This window comes from Cyrtonyx montezumae, unplaced genomic scaffold (assembly GCF_038088225.1).
Source record: "Cyrtonyx montezumae isolate F1298 unplaced genomic scaffold, pur_monq_1.0 scaffold_16, whole genome shotgun sequence".
NCBI classification, from domain to species: Eukaryota; Metazoa; Chordata; class Aves; order Galliformes; family Odontophoridae; genus Cyrtonyx; species Cyrtonyx montezumae.
Window position 1 is genome coordinate 2,724,192 of NW_027071892.1, and position 21,722 is coordinate 2,745,913.

A 21,722-nucleotide genomic window follows, 5' to 3' on the forward strand; every position below is an offset into this window, starting at 1 on the left:
AAACAGAACTGCTGAAACACTGGGGAGAAGTGAGGAATGCAAAGTGATTTAGGTCTGTGTGATGTGTTATTCCTTGGCGTAGCTCAGCTGAAATGAAAAATAGGAAGCATTAATCTGCTGAACTGCTTTCTCTTTTATCGCAGGGCAGGTAGAGATGGTTGTTTTGCTTCCTTCTGTCTCGGTCTGATATTATCTTTTCGTCATATCCAAGGCAGTCCCCCTCCGCAGATCAGCATCTTACTTTCCTCTGCTCTTTGAGCTGCTTGTTTCCACTCTCGCTGTTCAGCTGGGCTGTCTCTGGGGTCTGTGGAGGGGGGCTAAGAGCCACGTGAAGCAGCCATAGCCTTGTGCTGCTTTCTGCTCTTGCAGTTCGATAATTTTGTTCCTTTGAGCCAGCCTTTGCTAGCTAGGCACTTAGTTCAGGTCTTTTCTGTGCCCATTTTCATTATTCACAACAGATGTATCAAGTACTCTATATCCACACAGCCCAGGCTGGGAGGAAGAGCACTGATGAGGCAGTAAGCAGCGCCTGCACCGCTAACACAGACAGTGCTGCACGCAGCAGTGTGCAGCTCTCCCTGCTGCAGCACTGCTTCTTGCATCCACTCCTTCCTGAGAACACGCAGCTGCCTCTTACAGTGGAGGAGGGCTTTTTGTAAGCAAGAGTAAGCAAGGTCACTTAGAAAACTTTGCTTTTTTTTTTTCCCCAAGCAGTTGGTTAGCAAGAAAGGAAAAAAAAAACCACAACAAAACACCACCACCAACAAAACCAAACAAACAATGGAACAGAAGGTGCAGAGCTGCAGCTGCTCTGACACGTGGAGGCATCTCAAAGCACTGTCTGAGCTTTCGTGTCAGCTCAAGGTACATCTGGGAGGGGAACTGAGATGATGCATTCTTTCTCTGCGTGGTAAGGACAGGCACTTACTTGGCTTCCATTTCTGTCATTGTGGGTCATGTGGAATGCATTAAAGTGACGCTTGTTTGCTGTGCCCCAGGGAAGCTGTAAAGCACGTTAAGTCTCAGCTTCTTTGGTTTGGCCATATTGTTTATGGGTAAATGGGACATGGGTTCTGTGCTGGGAGCCTGACCTCATGCTGGTGGAGGGGGTTTAAACAGCTTGGAAAGCTTCAGCTCAATCAGGTTTCGATTGACTGGTTCCTCTGATGCTACACTCTTACTGTCTGGCTACAATCCTGCTGTCTGATCTCAGAGGTTTGCTGGTTGGTTGGTGCCACTGGCTTGAGGCAGTTGTGCAGCTGCTTTTCTCATCGGATCAGTTTAAGATGAAGATACATAATAAGACCCAAAATATCCTTTCTAACCAATGATTGAGTTTTTTGGGGCCTAGGATTATGAGGCAGTTGCATTATTAATGCAGTTTGGAAGATGAATAAGTTTATTTCCTTATGTCTTTTAAAGTTTTTGACCTGTTATCAGCAATATGTTGGGCTCCTTGGCTCTCTCTAACACTTGTCTTGAATTGAGTGCTCCTCCAGGGAGGAGGTGGAGGTGTGGTGAAGGCCTTGAATGATGTTTAAATACTACCATGTTTCCAGGACGGCAAATTTAAGTGTGACCTTTGGATTCCTGTGGGGCTGCTGGGGTAGTAATTCTGCTTGGTGCCCTGTGATGGTGTGTTTCACCTAGCAGCTGGCTCTGAGCTGCATCCTGCCTTGAAAGGTGATCAGATAATGGAGGGGTGAAGGAACTGAGAAAACCAAGTAACCAGTAGTTAAACTCAGGAGTGGCTTTCCACTGAGAACTGTGCAGAGGAGAAGGGCTCTGTTACAGTTCTCTGGAAAAAGCGAGCACGGCTGTGCGTGCTGCACGGCCATTGTCCTTACCTGTGGCTCTGTGCCCGATCTGATCAGATCATGCATGTACGATAGAGGGAAACAGAGAACCTTGACCCACCAGCTTCACTTGAATATTAAACAGAGCTGATCCTTTGCCTTGCCTCATGAGCAGGATATGACTTCGGAAGTGGCAGAATTAAGAGCTAAAGCTGATCCCAACAGGAAGAGCAAAGTCCATGCTGGTGCAACTTAGAGTGGGAACTTGCAGCCTTACAAGCTTTGGGGGCTGCTGTGAAGCTGAGGTAGGAAGCAAAACTGGGTTGAGTCTTTCACAGCTGTGAAACGCAAGGATGGTGTGGTAGGTGCATCCTTGCTGAGAGGTGGCAGCAGGGCTCACTGTGAAGCTTTGCTCTCAAAAGGCTGTTTACTCCCCTGGCTGCTGAGGTAAGGAGTAGGGAGGCTCGCAGCAGGCCCAGTGAGACCCCTTGCCCTCCCAGTGGTGGCCTGGGGCAGGGAGATGGGATGTCTGTGTTCTGAGTGGTGGTTTTGCCCTTGAAGTCTGTGTGTCTTAAAACCTTTCCAAGGAGCATTTGTTTTCTCAGTTTTTTTTTTATTGTTTTATTTTTATTTTTTTGCCCCTTGCTATTTTAAGGGCTTTCTAGGCATAGTCTGTCTGTGAAATAATCATTAAATCTTGCCTTCCAGTTTAGGAGGAATTTTGGTCTTATGATAGTACTCCGTGTTTGGTTTGTTTATGTTGTGTAGCCATTCAAATTGACCAAGGCACTCTGGCATTAGGGAAGATAATGTTTTATGAGCTCCTGTCTTTTTGGTGGTTGTTTGATGGCTTTCTCTTCAGGATACAATTTGAGAAAGCTGGTCAAAGGCTTTTGTTTGTTTTCAGTCATGTCAGCTACTTGATTAAAATAAGACACAGCCGTGATTGCAACTTCTTTACAATTGCTTGAAAGAGGAAATGTAACTGGGGGGATGGGAGGAAGGAGAAAAAGCATTTCCTGCTTACAGAATTTATACGTATTACTGCATTTAATAAGTGAGTTTTTAAAGCAGTTTCGTTATTTGTATCACTTTGTGTTACGAAAAGTGGTCTTACGCAAGTGTCAGGTTCTGAATGAGCTTTGCTTTGTTTCTGTGCAGAGGGGCTGCTTTTGCCCTTTCAGGGATTAGTCTCACAGATCTTCAGTGCAAATGTTCTAGGTAATTTTTATCTCCATGTGTATCCATGCAGCTCCCTTCTCTTATCATTTCTTTTCCCTCCTCGCTTTAATTTTTCTCAGCACAAAACTTGTTGGAGAAAGAGTTCTCCTAGGGTAGTGAGAGACAGTACGTTGTCTTTTACCCACAGCAGCAGTTTCCTTCCCTTTCTACGAAGGAAGCTGGCTGCTGGAGCCAGCCAGAGCTGCATCTGGCAGAGCCACGGCACAGATGCAGCCAGCAGCACCCCAGGGCTGTGGGGCTGTTGTCCTGCTGCCTGTGCTTTCACATACTGGCCTCTCCCACCCTTCTGTCCCTTTGGCTCTTCTGCAGCTGGACTTCTCCTGGAAATCCTCCTGGAGGAGTAAAATAAGAAGCGAAGGTAGGGCACAGCTGTCCTGGCTGCAACTGCTGTAATACATTACAGTTTCCTTTTAAATGTTTATATAAATTTTCAGCTTCATTCCTGGAGAACATACGTGCCTCAAGATTTGTTTTTTCCCCTCCATCAGTTGATTATTTAATTGATTTATTTATTTTTACCTTCCCTGGAAAGCATCTGTTGCTCGCTTCCTTGCTTTGTCTTTTTTAGCTTTTAAACATTAACTCAGCAGGCATAAATAATGCTTCTAGCATCTGTGCTTCTGGACTGCTCTGTCCTGTTCCGTATGATTCCAGCGCATCACTGGAGCTGGGGCTCACAAAATCAGTGTGGTAAATAGCTTTGTTGATGTGTAAGTAGACACGAAACCCAGCCTCACACACTTGCCTCTGCTGGCTCTGCGATTTCACAGGCAGTGAAACAATGCTGTTCCTGTTGCCATTTAACTGACTGTGAATGGAGAGAGTGGATGTGCTGAGCAAGAAAAACTAGTTTTTGCACGCATGGTAATTGGGCTGAAAGCAATCAAACTTCTGTAGGTCCATTTTCTCATTAGTCAGATAAGAATGATGCATTGCCTGCAATAGACCTACTGGACTGCTAGTATTGTAAGATGGTTTTGAGACTAAAGAGATTTTTTCTTTTTTTTTCCTGGGAATCTGTTTCCCAAACTGTTGGTCAAAGGAACAGTTTTGGTACAGAATTTATTTGTTTAAAAGGACAGGATTTGATTAATGTGTTGCTTCTGAAGGGTTCATGGTGCCCATTCCTGAAGCAGTCTGGGAGGTTGTGAGTGGTGGGTGTGTGCTTCAGCTGTATGACTACTCACACTAAGGTGGATCTGTTTACACCATATAGAGACGACCTGTTTGTCAACACTGCAGACCACATGTGGTTGGTGGCAAGTTGCATGAGTCACCATTGTTCCCTGGCTGTGGAAGGTACAGCCATACCCTGGGGTGTCCCTGGCCCAGCTCTGCTGCCAGGTGTGGGAAGGAATCCTCCTCTGCTCTGCACTGGTGCAGCCTCACCTTGTCAACTGGGCTCAGTTGGGGCACCAGAATATAAGCAGGTCTTAAAACTATGAGGGAGCATCCAAAGGAGGTCTGCAGAGATGGGAACTGTTCGGATTTCAGAAGCTTTTCCTGAGAAATACAAATCCTTATATTCTTTCTCGTGGCTTTGGAGAGCACTTCTGTTGAAATCTGCAGGAGCAGAGCTGACAGCAGTTAAACCACGTGGCACCCAAATTCCCTGAGGCAGGGCTCTACGCTGAACAATTTTGAGATTTTTGTTTTTAGTTTTTGTGAAGATGCTAAAGAGTCCTGCACTTGGAAGTAATTCTTTTTGGCAATGTCCTGATAAATTCCTGTTCTCTTGTGTCTGTCTGAGTTGTGCTGGGTACAAGGGCTGAACGTCCCTGGCTGCTGTAAGCCTTGCTGTCAAGGGGCTTTGGATGAGCAGAAGCTTGCATCTAGTGTGGGGAGCTATACTGTAAGTTGGGTTGAGAAATACAGTGGAGGGAATTAAAACAGAAGTGCAATTGTTAAGGGGCCCAATGATCTATAAGCTTATACATGTGTAGCATAAGCCTTGGAAGTAGGACAGAAATAGGAATATGTGGGTCAGCATAAGGAAGGACTTTAATGGAAATTGAGAACATTTCATTGCTGGTCAACAGAAACGGATTTTTTATACCCTCGTATCATATATATAGGGCTTGCTTTCATTTCTAAGAAATTTGAATAAATTGTGTATTTGTCAGTGACTTACTGATTTTGGTGCAGGTTCCAAATAAAGTCTTAATCATAAACCTTTTGCTTAATTTCTGAGAGACAGTTGGGATATATCAGTTTTTTCAGGTGGGATGCTTGAAATGATGTGTAGTGTTGCAAGGCAGCGAGGTGGGATCAGAACAGTCAGAAGATGGAGCCAGGACTGAAAAGATGTCTGGTGCTTGTGGACGCCTTGTGGTGTAAGTGTGGTGACTGAGTTATTTGTGAGGGACTTCCTACTCTACACCCAACCATTTGCCTCTTGCTGTAACGCTGGCAGATGAATTATCCTTAGAGATTTTGTTTTTTTTCCCCTTTGGTAATACTTTTGTGTCTCAAACTTCCATGATTATAGACCTTCCCAATGTGATTTACTTTCCCCTACTAAAATGTTGATTAGGGGGAAAACACAGTGAACTAATTGTTCTGAGAAATACTTGAGCCACATAAATATTTCAGGGGATTTTAGTAGCCTGGAAATCTCACAATTGCACATGAGCAAACATACCCACGACTGTGGCTGAGGTTCTGTGATATGAGAGGCTGACTTTCAGAAGAACTTCTTCAAAGTACCAAAGGGTTTACGTTCTTTGCAATTGTATGATTGTGTCAGTTTGCCTTGCAGATGAGCACTAAGTGACTTAGACACTTAAAGAGAGGTTGCACGTGTTTTAGTGTAAATATTTTCTGCCAAAATGACATAATTCCTGGAACAAACTCACAGGGGGTGTGCTGGCGTGGAAGTAACAGCAGGAACAAAGCTTCAGGCTTGAAAAAGCACTAAAGGAAGATTGTGGAGCTCCAGAACAAGTGCTGGAAGGGACAGTTTGTTCCCTGTTCAGCCATATATTGCGCTTCATCTGGGAAGTATATGAGTTCAGTACGATTGAAGCCTACTTAGCAAGATTAGGTTGATACATGCTAAATGTTGCCTCTGTTATCCAAGAACAAAGTTCCCAGTCCTGGCTAATGGCATGATGAAGGGAGCAGGAGTTCAGTGTGTGAGCAGTGATTCTTTGCTGGAAACCATAAAATGCTGAATGGTTAATATCTGGCCCACACAAAACCAGCTAACTCATCCACAAGCTGAATCTTTAGGACTATTTGATACTATTAGGGTTTCTTGTCTAAGAAAGAGTAATAGCAGCCATTCAAGTGTGAACTCAGAGGAGCAATTTAGAAATCCTAAGATGTGTTTTAAAGCCACAAGGTTTTTCTTTTGAAGTTAGAAATGTAAAAGCAGAGAAAAGAATAGAAAGAAGTCTGTAGCCACTCCCCCCCCTTTCCGTCTTTCTTCCATTTGTGTCACCTCCAGTGGAAAATTTAAGGCTTGATTTATGAATAAGCCTGTACTCTTCCCTGTGCACTCCTCTGAGCTAATGCTTCTCTTCCTTTGTCTGTTGTGTATTATGGCCTTCCCTTTCCTTTTCTTATCTTATTTGCTGTTCTCTGTGTTCTGAACTCTGTCCTTTCTGAATGTCTTTATATTCACTGTCAATTAAAAGGAGATATCTTTTTTCTTTTTCATGTCAGTTAAGCTGTGGGACTTCTTGCCACAGGATACTCAGTGTGCTGAAGGGCTCGGGGTGGCTTTGGCAAAGCTCCTAGTATGTTATTAAATATCACTATGCCACCTTTGGCTTAGCATTTGCTTTATGTTATGGGATATCAGAAGTATGTTGAGGGTAAGTAACCCTGTGTGCTCACCTGACACTTCACTCTGACCCCGGCAGCCGTTAGTGGCTGCTTGTCAAATTGAGTAAAGTCATCCTAATGTTCCCCTGTGTCATTGCAGAAGTCTGTGATCTCTTTTCATGATTGCCTTTCCTTTATTATAGCCTGCGTGGAACATGCAAGATTTAACTTCTGTCTGAAGGAGCCAGTAATGCTGTTGGTATACTTGTGTGGTGTACTTTGCTCCAGGAGAGGAGTGGTTGGAGCAGGGCTTTCCTCTCCCTGGCTCTGGCTGTTTTTTGGCATGCATCTGGGCAGTGCTGTGATGCAGCATCATTGCTACAGAAACCTTTGGGATTATAGGCTGAACACGTTCCTCCCCAGCTTGTGGCCTCTTATATTATGTTCTTAATCTGTACACTCTCACTTCAGGCAGAGCCTAGCGAGTGCTGTCACCTGTGGCAGCTAATGCACTCCAGCTGGGTACAGCTTCCTTTGGTGGCTTACAAATAAAAGCTCCTGGCTGGCTTTTTGTGCTGGGCAGCTGAGAGCAAGAAGTTTAAGCAGCATCAATGATGGCAAACATGGGATTTCTAGCAAAAGAGGCTCTTGATTCCTCTGTATTTTTGTTAGAATAAGTCACAGGGTGTCACCATATAGCCTTCTTTATAACAGTAAACCAGGTGAAATGTGCACCTACCTAATCCAACTGTCTTCTCTGTTCCTTAAGCTGAATGCATTTATTTCTTTTTCATAAATCTGTCTGCTTGCATGAACAGTGAAAGAAAGTGACCTGTAAGAAGATCTCATTATCAGTGTACCTCATGGGCTGCTGCTGATGTGGCTGCCCTGCCATCCCTTTCTGTGCTGTGCAGGGTGCACTTGGGCTGCTCCAGCAGTACTGCACTCAGATGCATGAAGTTGCTAGTTGGAGGAGCATGAGGGCAGCCATGGTGTTTGAGGAAAGGGTGTTTGCTGTTAGGCTGCTTGCAAACAGACTTTGCTGCTTAAACACTGCCCAGTTCTAATCCAAACTAATCTGCATGCGTAGATAAGCACTAGGGGTTTTCTTTGTATTTTATCTACCTTATAATTAAGCTTTTATTGGACATGAGGGCAGTTGGGCAGTGTCCTGATATCCCAGTGTTGCCTGATAGGAGCATGTTTCAACAGTAATCCTTTCTGTTGGCACATCACATGCATGTTGCAAGTGTTCCAAGTCTGTGTTAATTGAAATGCTGGTATTAATTGTGGAAAGTTTCTCATAAGCAAAATCAGCTGGAAGGAGGAACTTTCTGCACTGTGGTCCCTCACATTCATCAGGGCAAGGTAATGGGAGGAGTGGGAGTCTGCATGCCTTTGTGCTTTCTGTGGATGAGAGCAAGGAACATGGTGGTTGGGATTCTGCTCTGGAGGAAGATTGATCTTGGAAGCATTCAGTGTGTTGTAATGGTGGAAGTGTGTGAAGGTATCATTCATAGATAGATATGACAGGATGACATGCTCTGGCAAACCTATTTTGGCTTTTTCCTCAGTGTTTCCTTCATTCAAAAGAACCTAGATTTCCTTGGTACTATTGTGGGGCTGTTTAGAACGTTTACTTTCCCCCCAGACTGCTGTATTTGGTGTATTTTTAGTGGTATGGGATAGACTTAAAGAAGGACAGAAGAACAATGTGTAACATGTGGGGAAATAATGGACCCACTTGCATGTAAGTGCACTTACTGTAATTATTTCCATAGTCTACTTTTGGAGGGGAGAACTTAAATTTCTCCTGCATATACTACATTCTGTGAATTATATTTTATCTATCTTTTAGTGTGGTGCATTCCTACAGTACTTAAAATAAATCTGTGTTAGTCAAAGTCAATTCAGCTGTATGTTGGAATAGGTGAAGGCAGCATGTGGTTGGAGTACTCTGAAGTACAGTGCCTGGAAATGTCACTGCCTTCCATCATATTGCCTTTATTCAGTAGATAATGAAAGGCAAATACTTTACTGGATCGAGGAGGAGAGATCCTGCCCTGATTGCCTCATCTGTCAGAGCTGCATCTCACTCAGCTGCTGAGGTGGGGCTGGTAGAAAGCTTTCTGAGAGCCATTCTTGCTTTGCAGTGCTCGGTTCAGAGCCAAGGGCAAGGTCAGAAAAACCTTTGTAAAAATTCTCAGCAGCTGTATTTGGAAGGTGAGCCCTGCACAAGTGAGGCAGGCTGGGAGGATTCGGGTGTGGGTGTTGGTTCTGGTGTTTGCTGGTGCCTTCCCGTGTACACACAGCCTTGCATCTGCTCAGCGGTGTGCAGAAGTGGGGCCAGCACTTCTGCTCCTCCAGGAGTGCTGTCAAGTGAATCTCTGTGTGAACAATGCCACGATGAAATAGCCAGTCGCTTTGGTAAAGCTGCAGGCTTCCTGTGGCTGCTGCGGCCAGTGCCCTGCTCCTGAGCTGTGCTGTCCATTGGGTGGGTGGGCGGCCTCCATGCATCTGCCCCCACGGAGTTCCTGTCACAGCAGCCCAGGCGTGTCAGGAGGTACTGGGCTGTTTGGCTGCTGTGTCTGTGGGCAGTGAACAAAAAGGGTTTTCGTGCAGTGAAATGGTACTGTGCATTCCATACCATGTTTCACTTTGTCTGAAGAGCAGAGGACACAAAAATAACATAAATGGGGACAGTAACCTGAATTAGCACTCTTCTAAATCCATTTAGCCTGTTTTGTTGTAAATATTTCTGTGGCTCACCTGTGTTCTAAGGAAAAAGAGAAAATTGTGCCTCTCTTCCCTTATTTCAGGATGGGGACGGACAGTGCTTTGTGGTTGGCTTGACTGTGCTGCTGCAGATGAGTAAGAGCTCTGTGCCTTGCTTATCACCTGCTGGTTTATATTTAGATGAGTGAAAGTGTGGATTTCTTTGAAAGCTGTATTTTCAATTGTGCAAAGGCCCAGACCAGATCCTGAGTTATCAGAATGAGGTTTCAATTGTTTAAAAACGTTTACATTTTAAGTGTTAACTCTTTTTTTTTTTTTCCCCTGTGACCTATTAGAGTTGTGGTCCTGCCAGTTCAAAATTAGCACTCCTTGAAAGCAGGGTGCCCAAAGCAGAGACCTTCCAAAATCTGCAACTTCCTCGCACTGGTCACTGCAGGAAGGCCTCTTTGAAGAAGGTTTGGAAAATCACATCCCTTTGGTGTTATCTTGGTCTGAGCTGAATGTTGGCTGTGATGCTGGGCAGAGCACTAGCTGGTGGATTACAAACGCCATCTGTATTTGGACAGTTTAAAGGCATGTTTTTGTTTCCATCTCTGTTCTACTTAAGAAGAGGGTGGAAAGCTTAAGCTGGTACACAAAGAAACATGACTATCCACTTCTACCTTCTCAGCACCCTGAACAATTAAACACAAGCGCCTTTGTTCTCCAGTCTTCTAAGAATGAAGTCACGTTAATTGTAGTCATCATTTTCAGAAAGGAATAATGAAAATTTGTCATTGACAAGAAGGCTGCATCTCTAATGTGTGAGGGATCTGCTCCATAATTCATGGGCTGAAGAGTGTGGGGGTGTGGAAAGGACGGTGGAAAGTGGAGAAGAGATTTCAGTTCAACGAGTCCTGGTCCTAAAGACAGCTTTTCTGTTCTTCATGATGTTTTCTTGACCTGTATTGCTACACGTTCTGCTAACTCATCCGGATATTTTCAGATTTTCTTAAATAAGAACGTATCAAGTTATTAGTTATTTTTGTGTTACTTATTCTGCCCTTCGTGATGGAAGGGAACTTGCACAGTAACATCAGAGCAGGGCTGATTTATTTCTCTTCCATCTGCCCCTGTGTGTACCTGTAAGCTTTTGGTGAATCTGCCTTGTACAGTTGACAAAGGCTGTGGACTTCGTACAAAAAAAAATTGAACTGATTGAGTTTCTTAGAAGGATGACTACTGACTGTGCTGGGGAGAATCAAGACAGATTGAGTGCACCCTCAGCAAGCTGGGGAACACCAGGCTGTGTGGTGTTTGACAGTCAAGGGATGGTATGCCATCCAGAGGGACCTAGACAAGCTCGAGCAGTGCACCCAAGAGAACATCATGAGGTGCAGTGAAGCCAAGTGCAAGGTCCTGAGCCTGCCTTGTGGCAACCCCCACTGTCAATACAAGCTGGGAGACAAAAGGGATTGAGTGCAGCCCTACGAAACAGAGCTTGTAGGTAGCATGCTGGGTGTGAGGCAGCAATGTGACTTCACAACCTAGAAAGCCAACTGTATCCTGGGCTCCATCAATTGAAGGGTGACAAGCAGGTTGAAGGAGGTGAAGCTGCCCCTCTTCACTGGTGAGACCTCACCTGGAATACTGCATCCAGATGTGAAGTCAGTACAGGAGAGACATGGTCCTTCTGGGGCATGTCCAAGGGAGGGCTGCAAAAATGTCACAAGGATGGAACACCTCTCCTACAAAGACAGACTGAGAGCTGGGGCTGAGCAGCCTGGAGACCAGAAAGCTCCAGGGAGACCTGAGAGTGGCCCTTCAGTATCAGAAGGAGGGCTATAAGAAGGAAGGAGAGGGGATTTTCAGCAGGATCTGTTGTGATAGGACAAGGGGAAATGGTTTCACACTAAAGGAGGGAAGATTTCAACAGGGTATAAGGGAAAACTTCTTTATAATCAGGGTGGTGAAGCACTGGCACAAGTTGCCCAGAGAGGTGGTGGGTGCCCCATCCCTGGAGACACTGAAGGTCAGGCTGGACCAGGCTCTGAGCAGCCTGATTAAGCTGAAGATGTCCCTGTTCATTGCAGAGGAGTTGGACTAAATGACCTTTAAAGGTCCCTTCCAATTGAAACAATTCTATGAAACAGCAGAAGATTTTGGTTAAACCGTGTCCATATGTACGTAGACAGGAAATGAATCATATTCTTACAAAATCATAAGCTGAAGAATTTGTGACTTGTGTGTGAAAATTTCCATTTGGGGATAAGTCAGATCTCTTCCTCTCTCTAGGTCCTTCTCAGGCATCAGGAATGTCTTCTGAGCCTGCTGCATCTGCCTCAGAGCAGTCCCCCTCCTCTCTGCACTCGCCCAGTTCTCTTCATCTGCCTGAAAACCGCAGGACGAGAGATCGCTCCCCATCTCCCATGAGAGGGTACCTGATCCCCAGCCCGCTGCCCACGCGGCGCACCAGGACCTATTCGGCGTGAGTACTGGGAAAACGCAGCGGGAGGGACGGCCGAGTGACGGTGTCTGTGCAGATTGATCAGCCCCTCACCAAGGTGGAGGGAGGTGGAGTTGGTTGTACCTGAAAAGTGCCTTGGTATTTTGCTGTTATTTTTTCCCCTTGGAATTCTAATCCCACAAGACTAATAAAGTCTAAGTTGGTAGTTTTCTATGCTCTGTTTGGATAAAGTTGAAAGCCTTTCTCTCTCTTTAGGACAGTATTGGTACCATTACATAATTTCTGCTGATTAATATATTCACTGGGTAGCGAGTGGGTGATTTGAACCACTGTGCCCATTTGCTTGGAGTACTGCAGCTGAGCCTTCTGCATCCATGCTCAGCAGTGAACTGCTCTGTTTGCTCTGTTTTGCAGAACTGTGAGAGCATCAGAGGGTCCCATCTTCAAAGGAGTCTGTAAATGCTTCTGTCGTTCCAAAGGCCATGGCTTCATTTCCCCTGCAGATGGAGGGCCTGACATTTTCGTACACATTTCTGAGTAAGTTGTTGCTAAGGAAGCTGGAGCTTCAGTTTTTCTTGATTAAGTAATCCTTTTGATATATCACATTCAAAGAACAGTTTATAGCCTGTCACCCTTAATACCGAGCAGTTATGCAGATGTTACAGAAAAAGAAGACTGTAATTTATCACTGGCAGTATGACTATAAATCCGTTGAGAACTAGTAGATCATTCCATCAAGTCTATTAGAATTAGCTGTTTTGCTTCTACCCAGAAGCTTGCATTTATGTGAAACTAATCATCTAGGCAGTATCCAGCTTTAAAGTTTTCCAATACTGAAAATTCACTTTTTTCTTTGTGTTGCTTACCTTTACCTTTGCTGCTTAGAAAGGTCATTTGTGTAGCTTCAAGCAGCTTATGGTTGAAGTTTTTTCTGTTAGTGGGTTCATTAGAAACTCCACTTTTTTCCCTTGAACTCATGAAAATCTATTGTATCTGATTCCTTTTGATAAATCAAATGATTTTTGAGCTTTTCAGGTCTGTAATTTTTTTTCCTCCAGTCTATAACTGTCTTTCCAGTTTCTTTTCCAACTGTGCTAAGGGCTTTAAATATTACTTAAAAAAAAATAAGTAGATGGATATTTTCAGTATATAGAGATAAGAATCTTCTTCCACACTTCTGCTGCTTCTCTTTCGATACATCCCATAATCACATTAGCCCTTCTTGTCCTTAGACTCTTGCTGAGTTGCTTATCTGCTCTGACCTCTGCATCCTTTCCAGCATCAGAGTTTGGTGCAGCCCCAGATGCAGTCTGTCATCCTCTGGCAGCAGGGCTTGCATTCCTGGTTCCCAGCTACATGACTTCATATTTTGTTGCACTGCAGCACATCTGACTTGAACAGGCCCTGCCTGCCAAGGGATCAAGGTCGCTCTGTCTTCATTATTTATTGCTTGAGTAATCTCCAAGTTTTAATAGACAAATTAATATTTGTTTCTAGATGGGGTTGTTGACCAGCATAGGGGTTGAAACTGCCCTGTGCTAGGCAGGCTCTGTTTATTCTCCATCTATTTCCTTATCAGTGTTTAGTCTAGCTATTGCTTACTGCGTTGAAGCTGTGTAACCATCATTTGTTTTCTTTGGAGTGGTTTTCCAGTGATAAGTCAATAAAAGCCTTACCAAATTAACTCAGGTGGCCTCAGTTATCTTTCTTGCTCATGTGATTAGTGCATCTCTTTTGAGAATGAGCACGCTGGCATTACTCCAGCTTTTCTGAAATGCTTTCTGCATGATGAACTGTTCTGGGTACACAGGCTGCTTCTGCCCTCGATCGCCCTCCACTCAGCTGTAACTCAAACTCCAGTGATGTTTTATTGTCTGTTTAGCCAAAATATAGGACTTCAGTAGAGGGAATATGACACCACAAAGATCTTTTTTTGTCTGTTGTGATTTTAGTGGTTTGTGTGAGAGGCCCCATCTCTCTGGAGTCCCTTCTTGTGGCCTGTGCTACTTTCTGTATTGATCCCGTACGCTTTCAGAACGCTTTGAATCTGAGCCATCTATATGCTATAGTTAAGTGAATATTATTATGTGAAGTGCCACCTTTAACCTTTCTTCCACCCAGTCACCTAAAAACAGTACTGAACAAGTCATTGTGGTTGGGAAGTTCACGGGCAACCACGTTTCTGATTTTCAGCATGTTTGTATTGCTGACGCTTCTGTTTGCCCTCACCCTTACCCAGCCGTGCTCTATCCCTTGCACTGAAAAGCTGGAGTAGATAAGCAATGTGAGGGGGAAGGCTGTTGGTTGGGCAGGGGGATAGCCCTTGGGTCATGCTGCTCCTCTTCAGTTTTTAATTGCTTCAATTCAGATTTTAATTAGTTCTTGTGCTGATGGGGACCAGACTATCTCTGTATGTCATGTTGTACAGAGTAGGGTACACTGCAGGTTTTTCTGCAGTATAGTGGTTCTCTTAAAGCAGAGCAGGCACTGGCAGTTTCCCAGCAGTGCTCATGTCACCTTTGTGCCTTGGTTTGTGATAAAGCATCTGCATCTGAAACCCTGCAGCCCAGCTGCAGCACTGCTGGTGCTTTAGATGGACACTTTAGATCCTGCTTGTACACATTGACCTGCACAGCTGTTCCCCTCTGCCAGTGCTTGGGCTGCTGCTGTGCCAAAGCTGTTACACCTCTTCCACTCAGCCAAAGGGGCAGATTTGCTGCCACTTTCTGCATTGCCTGCACGGTGAGTCATTTCTTGCACTCGTTAGAAATGCTTCTTCAGTTGGTATAAACAGCTGTGTTAGGAAAATAGCGGTGAGTGGTGCTTTTATTTATTTTTCTCACTTTTCTGCTTTTGAAGTGGTTAAGGTATTAAACAAGGAGCTTGCTAGTAGTGAATGTAGAACTTCAGCTGGTGTGCAGGAGGATGTAGGAGTCACTGAGATTGTAATTCAAGAGAATGTCTCAAAACAAGAGAGAGTTCTACTCAAGGGTGGTAGATTTATTATTTTTTCTTTAAAACCTTTAGTTACTTTCAAGTAGTGATATCTGTTTATGCTTTCATTTCTACCATCCTCAGTGGTTGAAGTTGATGGGTTTTGTCCAACCTAAATGAATCTGTGACTCACTGCCACTGAATTGATATGGCATTGTAGTATCAGTTCTGAGAGCTGTCCTCCTCCATATCTTTCCTCCTGTGTGGTTGTTTTTTACCTGGAGTAAGTCAGCCCTCACAAATATTAGTCATTTGGCCATTACCGAGCTGTTACAGCCCCTGTAGCTTCAGATTTGCTTCTTCAACTCTTCCTGCACAATTAGCATGTTTCTGGAGAGCAGATGGGGAATCCTTGAGGTGCTGGGTCTCAAGGTTCCCTGCAGGCTAATGCACCTGCCAAAGGGGAGTGCTGCAGCATGGGCTGTGATGTGGTCTGGGGGTGCCCACAACAATGGGTTAGTTGATGTGGTTTGGAGCAGTACATAGGAATCCCACTCACCTTTCCCAGTGCGTTTGGGTGTGAGCATGTGAAGGAGACTTTTTTTGTCCTCTGGGATTTGGCCTGAAGCCTGTGTACCTAGGAAGACAAGGGAAGGAGATAACCTTGATGAATTAGTGACCACGCTTAAAAAAAAAAAAAAAGTATTTTCTTTTTTAAAAAGTAGCTGACTTCTTGCAGCAGGAAAGCTTGTGCAATGCTTGTGGGTTTTCTGCAGTTTGCTAGTGCCTGGCTCTGAAGGGGAAAATGCTGCATTGCAGTCAGGCCTTTGGGGTGTCCTTCAGGCTGGTTTCCTGACCCCATGTTTGATGATGGCTTTGGAGAACTGATGCTATTACTTCTCACTGGGCTTTGACACACAGCACCTTTGTGTCCCAGGGGAGATCCTGCGTTTGTTGTGCTCTTCCTCATACATTGTTTTGTGATCTCAGGAGAATATACTTGTGGACTCCATAATGCAAGAGAACTGGAGCAGGGAAAAAAGGTAGCTGCAGAAAGGTATCTTCTTATGGTATCCCAGGTGGAGATACAGTCCTGTTCTGTTGTTGGCTGTGCTGGAGAGGTACCAGCAATATCATCTTCCTGCAGTGAGGAACTCAGCTGTGTCCTGGCCACTGTCTCACTACATGGCAGAGACTGGTTTCTGATCTACCTGTGCCTGTGGAGACATAACATTGCTTGCTTTCTTCTGACTTTCTGCTAGATCACTGTATTTAAAGCAGAGCATTAATGCTATCTACCATCTTCTGTGCTGCTGCTCTCCTAGTGGAGTGTAATGATACTGATTGGAAATTAACTGATAATTAGAAACCATCTGAGAACTGAATCTGAGCTGAGGGAATGATCCATCTAGCCCCTCTTCCTTTCCTGTGAACTAGTAGTAGTTTTTGGGGCTGCTGGGAAATCAAGTCTGAACTTTCTGATTTCCTTCAAAATGTTTGCAGCAGTTTGCCTTGCTTTGGGCTCTGCACTTCCTTCCTTATGCATGTCTCTCCTGCTGCCTTGCTGCAGCTGTTAAGTATCTGAAATAAGCAGTTTGCTTGTGTGTGTGTGTGTTTGGGGGAGGGGTTCAGCTCTTAGTAAGATAGGGATAGATTTTCCTAAGGGTTCTCCTTTGCACCCAGGTTGGCTCAGAAAACTTTGCACGTAGGAATGCCTGCTTGCTGTGTTTCTAGCAAAACCTCTCCAGAATCTCTACATAACAGTATAAACCATGACAGGTTAAAGTCAGTACTTGTACTGTATGTCCATGGAGTGTGTTGGGCAGAGCAGGAGTCTGTAGCTGCCCAAGGGCTGTGGCTCCCTGGTTAGTGAGCACAGAACAAAACAGTCTTTGCCTTTGGTTTCTGGATGTGAACAGTAGGTGTTGCTGCGATAGGATCTGAGTTGGGTGCTTGCAGAAACCTGAGCTTTGGTTGAAATCTTTGGAAAACTCTGCTTCTTGTGATCATCACTTTCTTCCTCTTAGTGAGCAGCTTAGTGTTGAATTGACTGTTCAGATCAGGTATGGAGTTGTAATAATCCTCAAGTGGGGATTCCAAAATTGTGATGGGAGATTTATGGAGACCTGAGCAAGAGTGTGATGCATCTGGTGTACTGGAAGAGAAGTGCAGCTTACTTGCTAGCTGTGGGAGAACTCTGCAACAGCCCTCGGAGACCGGAGCAGCCTCATAGCAGAGATCTTGGATATTTACAGCTGAGATTCCTTAGTGCTTGGGCCTCTTTCAAACTCGTCTTTCCCAGTTAGGAGTGTGACTGGAGGGCAAGAGGCAGTCCTGCTACTGGTTTGCCTGCCAACCATCTCGATAAAGACATTGCTGGCGTTGCTCATCTCAGCTGAGACTGCGTGGGAATGCATTCAAGATTACAAACTCAGGATGGTTTATTACTGTACTGAGTCCTCTTGGTTAGTGAAGAAGCAAATTTACAGGGAGGTATGCTGAGAAAGTAAATGAGCTTTAAGAAGCTTGCAAGATAACGCATCCCATTGGTCTCTAGGAACTGTCAGCATTCTTGACCAACAGGGCTCAGAATTAACTGAAAACTCCCTTTCAGAAATATTTCCATTTGACTTAGTCTTTGTCCCCAGAGGTTTTACTGGAGCCCTGGAATATGAATAGCAGCTGTGAGGAGGAAGAGCTAGAACAGTCCTTATTTAGGTAATTTCCTAATAACCTCCCATCTCCCTAAAAATAGTGCAAATAAAATGCTCCACCTTACCAGGCTGACACTAAACTGGGAAATGGGAGTTGCTGGATAAGCTAAAACTCACTCTATTGTCTCATTCTGATACTGACACCAAGAAGACGTTTCCTATTTTTAGCTTAGTTTATCAAAGTATGTTTATATTATGTGTATTATCCATTTGTTTGAGTAGGAATGTGCATACTAATCTCTTAAAGACAGTGAAGGTCTCCACCTCTGCTTTAGATCAACATTATATAGAGAGAATTTTAAAATGTATTTTTACTCTAGCTATATTTAACTTCCTGTACCAAATTATCCAGGTAAACTGTGTGTAGAGTGGCTGCTGCACACAGAATGTGTTCCAAGATCTGTTTACTCTCTCTGATCTCCTCCAGCTCATTTACCTTGCTGTACTTAAGGCAATTGCTTCCTGATGGGGGATCATCCTGCAGCACTGCCATCTCATCACCATTCAGGTGCCATTATATTGTTCTTTCTTGTCACCACCAAAAAATACCGTGCAAGCTGGATGCTGTTTGTTTACAAGCCTCACTTAGTGATGCTGAAGCAAATCTGCATATGTCCAGTACCACTGTTTTCAGAAGCATCATTTGGTAGGCAAACAGCTGTTATGCTATTCACAAATGGATGTGATTATGCTGCAAACTAAGACCTTTGTCCCCTGTGTGTATGAAAATCCATGGGGCAGGGAGTTAATATTCTTATATTAGGTAGGCACCAAGAATGGCCAACAGAAAGCTTCAGGGATGAAAAGAATATCTGATCTTTGGGAGACAGGTTTAGCAGCTGAAAGCAGAGTGTGAAATTTGAGCTGTTCGTGTGGTCACAGCCTTCTCAGATCACTTTGGAAAGGACAATATTAGTCTTCATCAGGCCCAGCCAGAAAAGAGTGTGACAAACCAGAAAATAAAAGAAAATGCTATTGGGACTGAACAATGTTTTATCACAGCTTCAGTTTCTTGTAGTGTCAGTTTAAACAAGGTAAGAAACCAAGAAGGGAACTGATGCTGTTGTAGAGATGCTTGGTGCTGTAAGAAGTGCTTCCTAGTTGAGAAACTTTAGTATGGATTCTTCTTTGGTTTTCTCAGGGAAGAAAACAGCACCACTTGGGTTGTAGGTGCACTGGTTACCACTTTCTGCCTAGAGCCCATCCTGATATGCATATTCATATTTTTATTGAAAGCAAAACTCATCCCGAGGAAGTCCACTTTGTTTTTAGCATTTGAGCTGTACTCGTTCCTCACTTCAGATTCGATGATACATAATTGCTTTAAGTTCCCTTAATGTGTGTATGAGCACATCTTTGGGGCTTCAGGAGGCAGCGTGAGCTCACTGTCCTTCTACTTTAACCACAACTACTAGGTACTCTTTTCAGGTTCAAGCGTTTATGTTGCTGAGTCTCTTCCTGTTTTACAGGAGCTCTCAGAGAACAGGTATAGTTCATGCAAAAAATCCTTTCAGCCCAACTTCAGATCCTTTCCTGGGCAGGGCATCCGTATTGTTTGGTTCTTGTGAAGTGGTGACTTCTGAGCTCACAGCTTGCTGTGCACATTCATCCTCTGTGCAGGAATCAAAGATGATGCTTGGTGATGTGGAGTGGGCGGCCGCAATGCTAAGAGGAGGTGCTGCTTTATTTCCAGCTTCGAGTAGCTGCTGGGCCTCAGCTTGCTGCAACCCTGTCTGCAGCTGCTCCTGGTGCTTGAGGCCAGATGAAGAAACGCTTTTCATTACAATTTGTTCCAGTGGCTCAGCTGTACTTGAGTAAATGTAGACTTTCTGCTTCAGCTTGTATTGTCAGCGCCTATTACATCTGAGTTGGGAAACGCTTCCGCTCACTGTGTTTTTCCTAGGCTGGTTTTCCTTTGCATGGATAATGTCTGTGTGGTAGTGCCTTCCTTTGAGAGCTATTACCTTGCTCAGGTGGTACTGCTGTCCTGCATGGGTTGTGCTGTAGCTATGTATTTTTAGCTCAGCTAACGAGTCCTTTGTCTTCTGGGGCTGATGGCGTACTCAGCTGTTTGCACGAGCACTGCTGCACCATGGTGCACAGGCATAGCTGATGTTAATTACTGCACTTAGTAGGATGATGAAGTGCTTACTTGTGAAAGAAAAATGGCTTTTGGGGTGTTAGTGGTTTGTGTTTTTATTTTCTTAATTGTTCTGTTATGGTCTCCAAGTGGGTAGTCCCTGATACCTCTCTTTGGAAGAGTAGGGCTGATGCCTAGTGTGTGTCTGTCACAGAGGCACAGGAGGGCTGGGGAGGTTTGCCTGCTTTGTGTTGGCTCCTCATCCCTGGAGTGTTCCTGTAGTTCTTGCAGGTCTGTCTTCAGGTTTCAGGTACCAATTAATACAACGTGGCATGAACTTGTTTCCCCTCAAGCTTGTCTCCTAACTCTTAATGTGTGCTTCAGCTGTGCTAAAGAGCAGCAGGAGGGTGGACAGTCCTTGACTTCATCTATGGCTGAAACTCTCCCAAAGGGCCCTGACAGGCCTTCAGTCCAGCTGCAGTGGGAAGGCAGATATATCTTGCTCTGGTGTGCAGACTGTGGCTTTACTGTTTTTTGCCTGATTTGCAGTGATTGGTACTTGAGAAAGCATATACAAGGGCCATGTGGCAACAAGGGTATTGCTTGATCAGGATCCGATGAATCTCTGCTCCCAAGAGGATTGTAAATACTGGATGTGCAACTCTTTCACACCCGAGGAAATCTCAAACCTTTTAGAGGAATTGAGGGCTATAAGTAAAGGCAATTACTGAAGATGACCATAGCAGGAGTCTAGAGGTGGGAGCTCAAATGCAGTATGTCCAGTGTGATACAGGGCTGGGCTGATGCCAGGTCAGCTGGGGACTCTGGAAGTAAGTGAAGGTCAGTAGGATCAGCGTGTATGGGGAGGAAAGGCTGTCAGGACTGATCAAGGAGGATTTAGCTTGGCTTTTCTCTAAGTATTTTGTCTGCCTGCCATTTACTGCCACTTTCCCAGGCACCACCCTGAAGAGTTCAGCTTAGGACATTCCCTCTTGAGTCTGGTGTATGTGAGATAGGGTCTAAAGAGTATGTTTCAAGCCATGGGAATGACCTTAACTCCTTCTAACAGGCTGTAGATCTGTATTTAGATATGGGATCCTTTTCAATATTGCATTGATAGAATCAGTCAGTGAACGATAAAGCTTTTTTTCTAAACTTCCCATGGGAGAAATGATTTCTGGGGTCAGTTTTAGCTTCTACTGTCCACGCCTGCCTGCCCTGTATCGCAGGCTGCTCCTGCTCAGCTGCAGCCTGCTAGCACCAGCTCTCCAGCAGTGGCTCTGGTGTGAGTTGAGGGAACAGAAGCTGAGGTAGCTCTGAAATAGGAAGAGTGTGAGGATGCAAGTGATGAAGTGGTTTTACAGAGCTAAGGGGTTAGGCAGAGTCTGATGTGAAGCTGCAGCTGGCAATAAGTGACAGTCTGTTGGTCTTCTTAAGTCTGTCAGTCTTTCCTGCAGTAGCAAAAATATTCACAATAATGAGAGAGGATATGAAAGGTACTACTGAAGTCTTAGGTTCCTGCAGTGCATTTTTAAGTTAAAATTCCTGGGTGGTGTGAATGTGCTTTCCCTGAAGGCAAATAACAAGCACAGCTGTCCAGAACTGACTGAGAAAGGGTTTTTTTCCCCCTCAAAGCCTTCCAAAGAAGGACGTGAGCAAGTCATGCAAATTAGGCATCCAGTAGACTTTATAATTGGTTTGTTATTCTGGCCTACGTATTGTATCCACTGAAAAATCCCTGAACTAAGAGAAATCTAAAGCCTGAATTGTCAAGGAAGGGAGTCCTCAGCCTGGCCTTGTGAAGTAACGTCCTGTCAGTGAACTATGGAAATGTGGTTTGGGGGCATCTCTGCACGTCTTCACTGCACGTGCTGGGATTTTTATTAAAAAGCTTTGCCTTGAACATGAGGTGAGGAAGGCTGTTACTCTTTGCAGCTCTGTCTCATTAGCTCTGGACTGCAGGTGACAGCCGTTATCGCTTTCCCACTGTTCCCAGGTGGGATTTG

General features: G+C 44.6%; 1 protein-coding gene across 4 annotated transcripts in view; it reads left to right on the forward strand.

Annotated features, from left to right (window-relative positions):
• The window catches only part of CARHSP1 (calcium regulated heat stable protein 1), a 172,678-nt gene that overhangs the window by 148,876 nt on the left and 2,080 nt on the right, over positions 1-21,722 (forward strand). The window contains exons 1-3 of one of the 4 annotated variants that reach the window (XM_065732336.1): positions 2,018-2,101; positions 11,817-12,009; positions 12,403-12,525. In XM_065732336.1, the coding sequence (XP_065588408.1) occupies positions 11,837-12,009; positions 12,403-12,525 (296 nt within the window). In that variant the 5' untranslated portion in view covers positions 2,018-2,101; positions 11,817-11,836. Of the gene's footprint in view, positions 1-2,017; positions 2,102-3,374; positions 3,397-11,798; positions 12,010-12,402; positions 12,526-21,722 lie in introns of those variants that run through there. The other 3 variants (XM_065732338.1, XM_065732335.1, XM_065732334.1) reach the window with 3 other exon arrangements.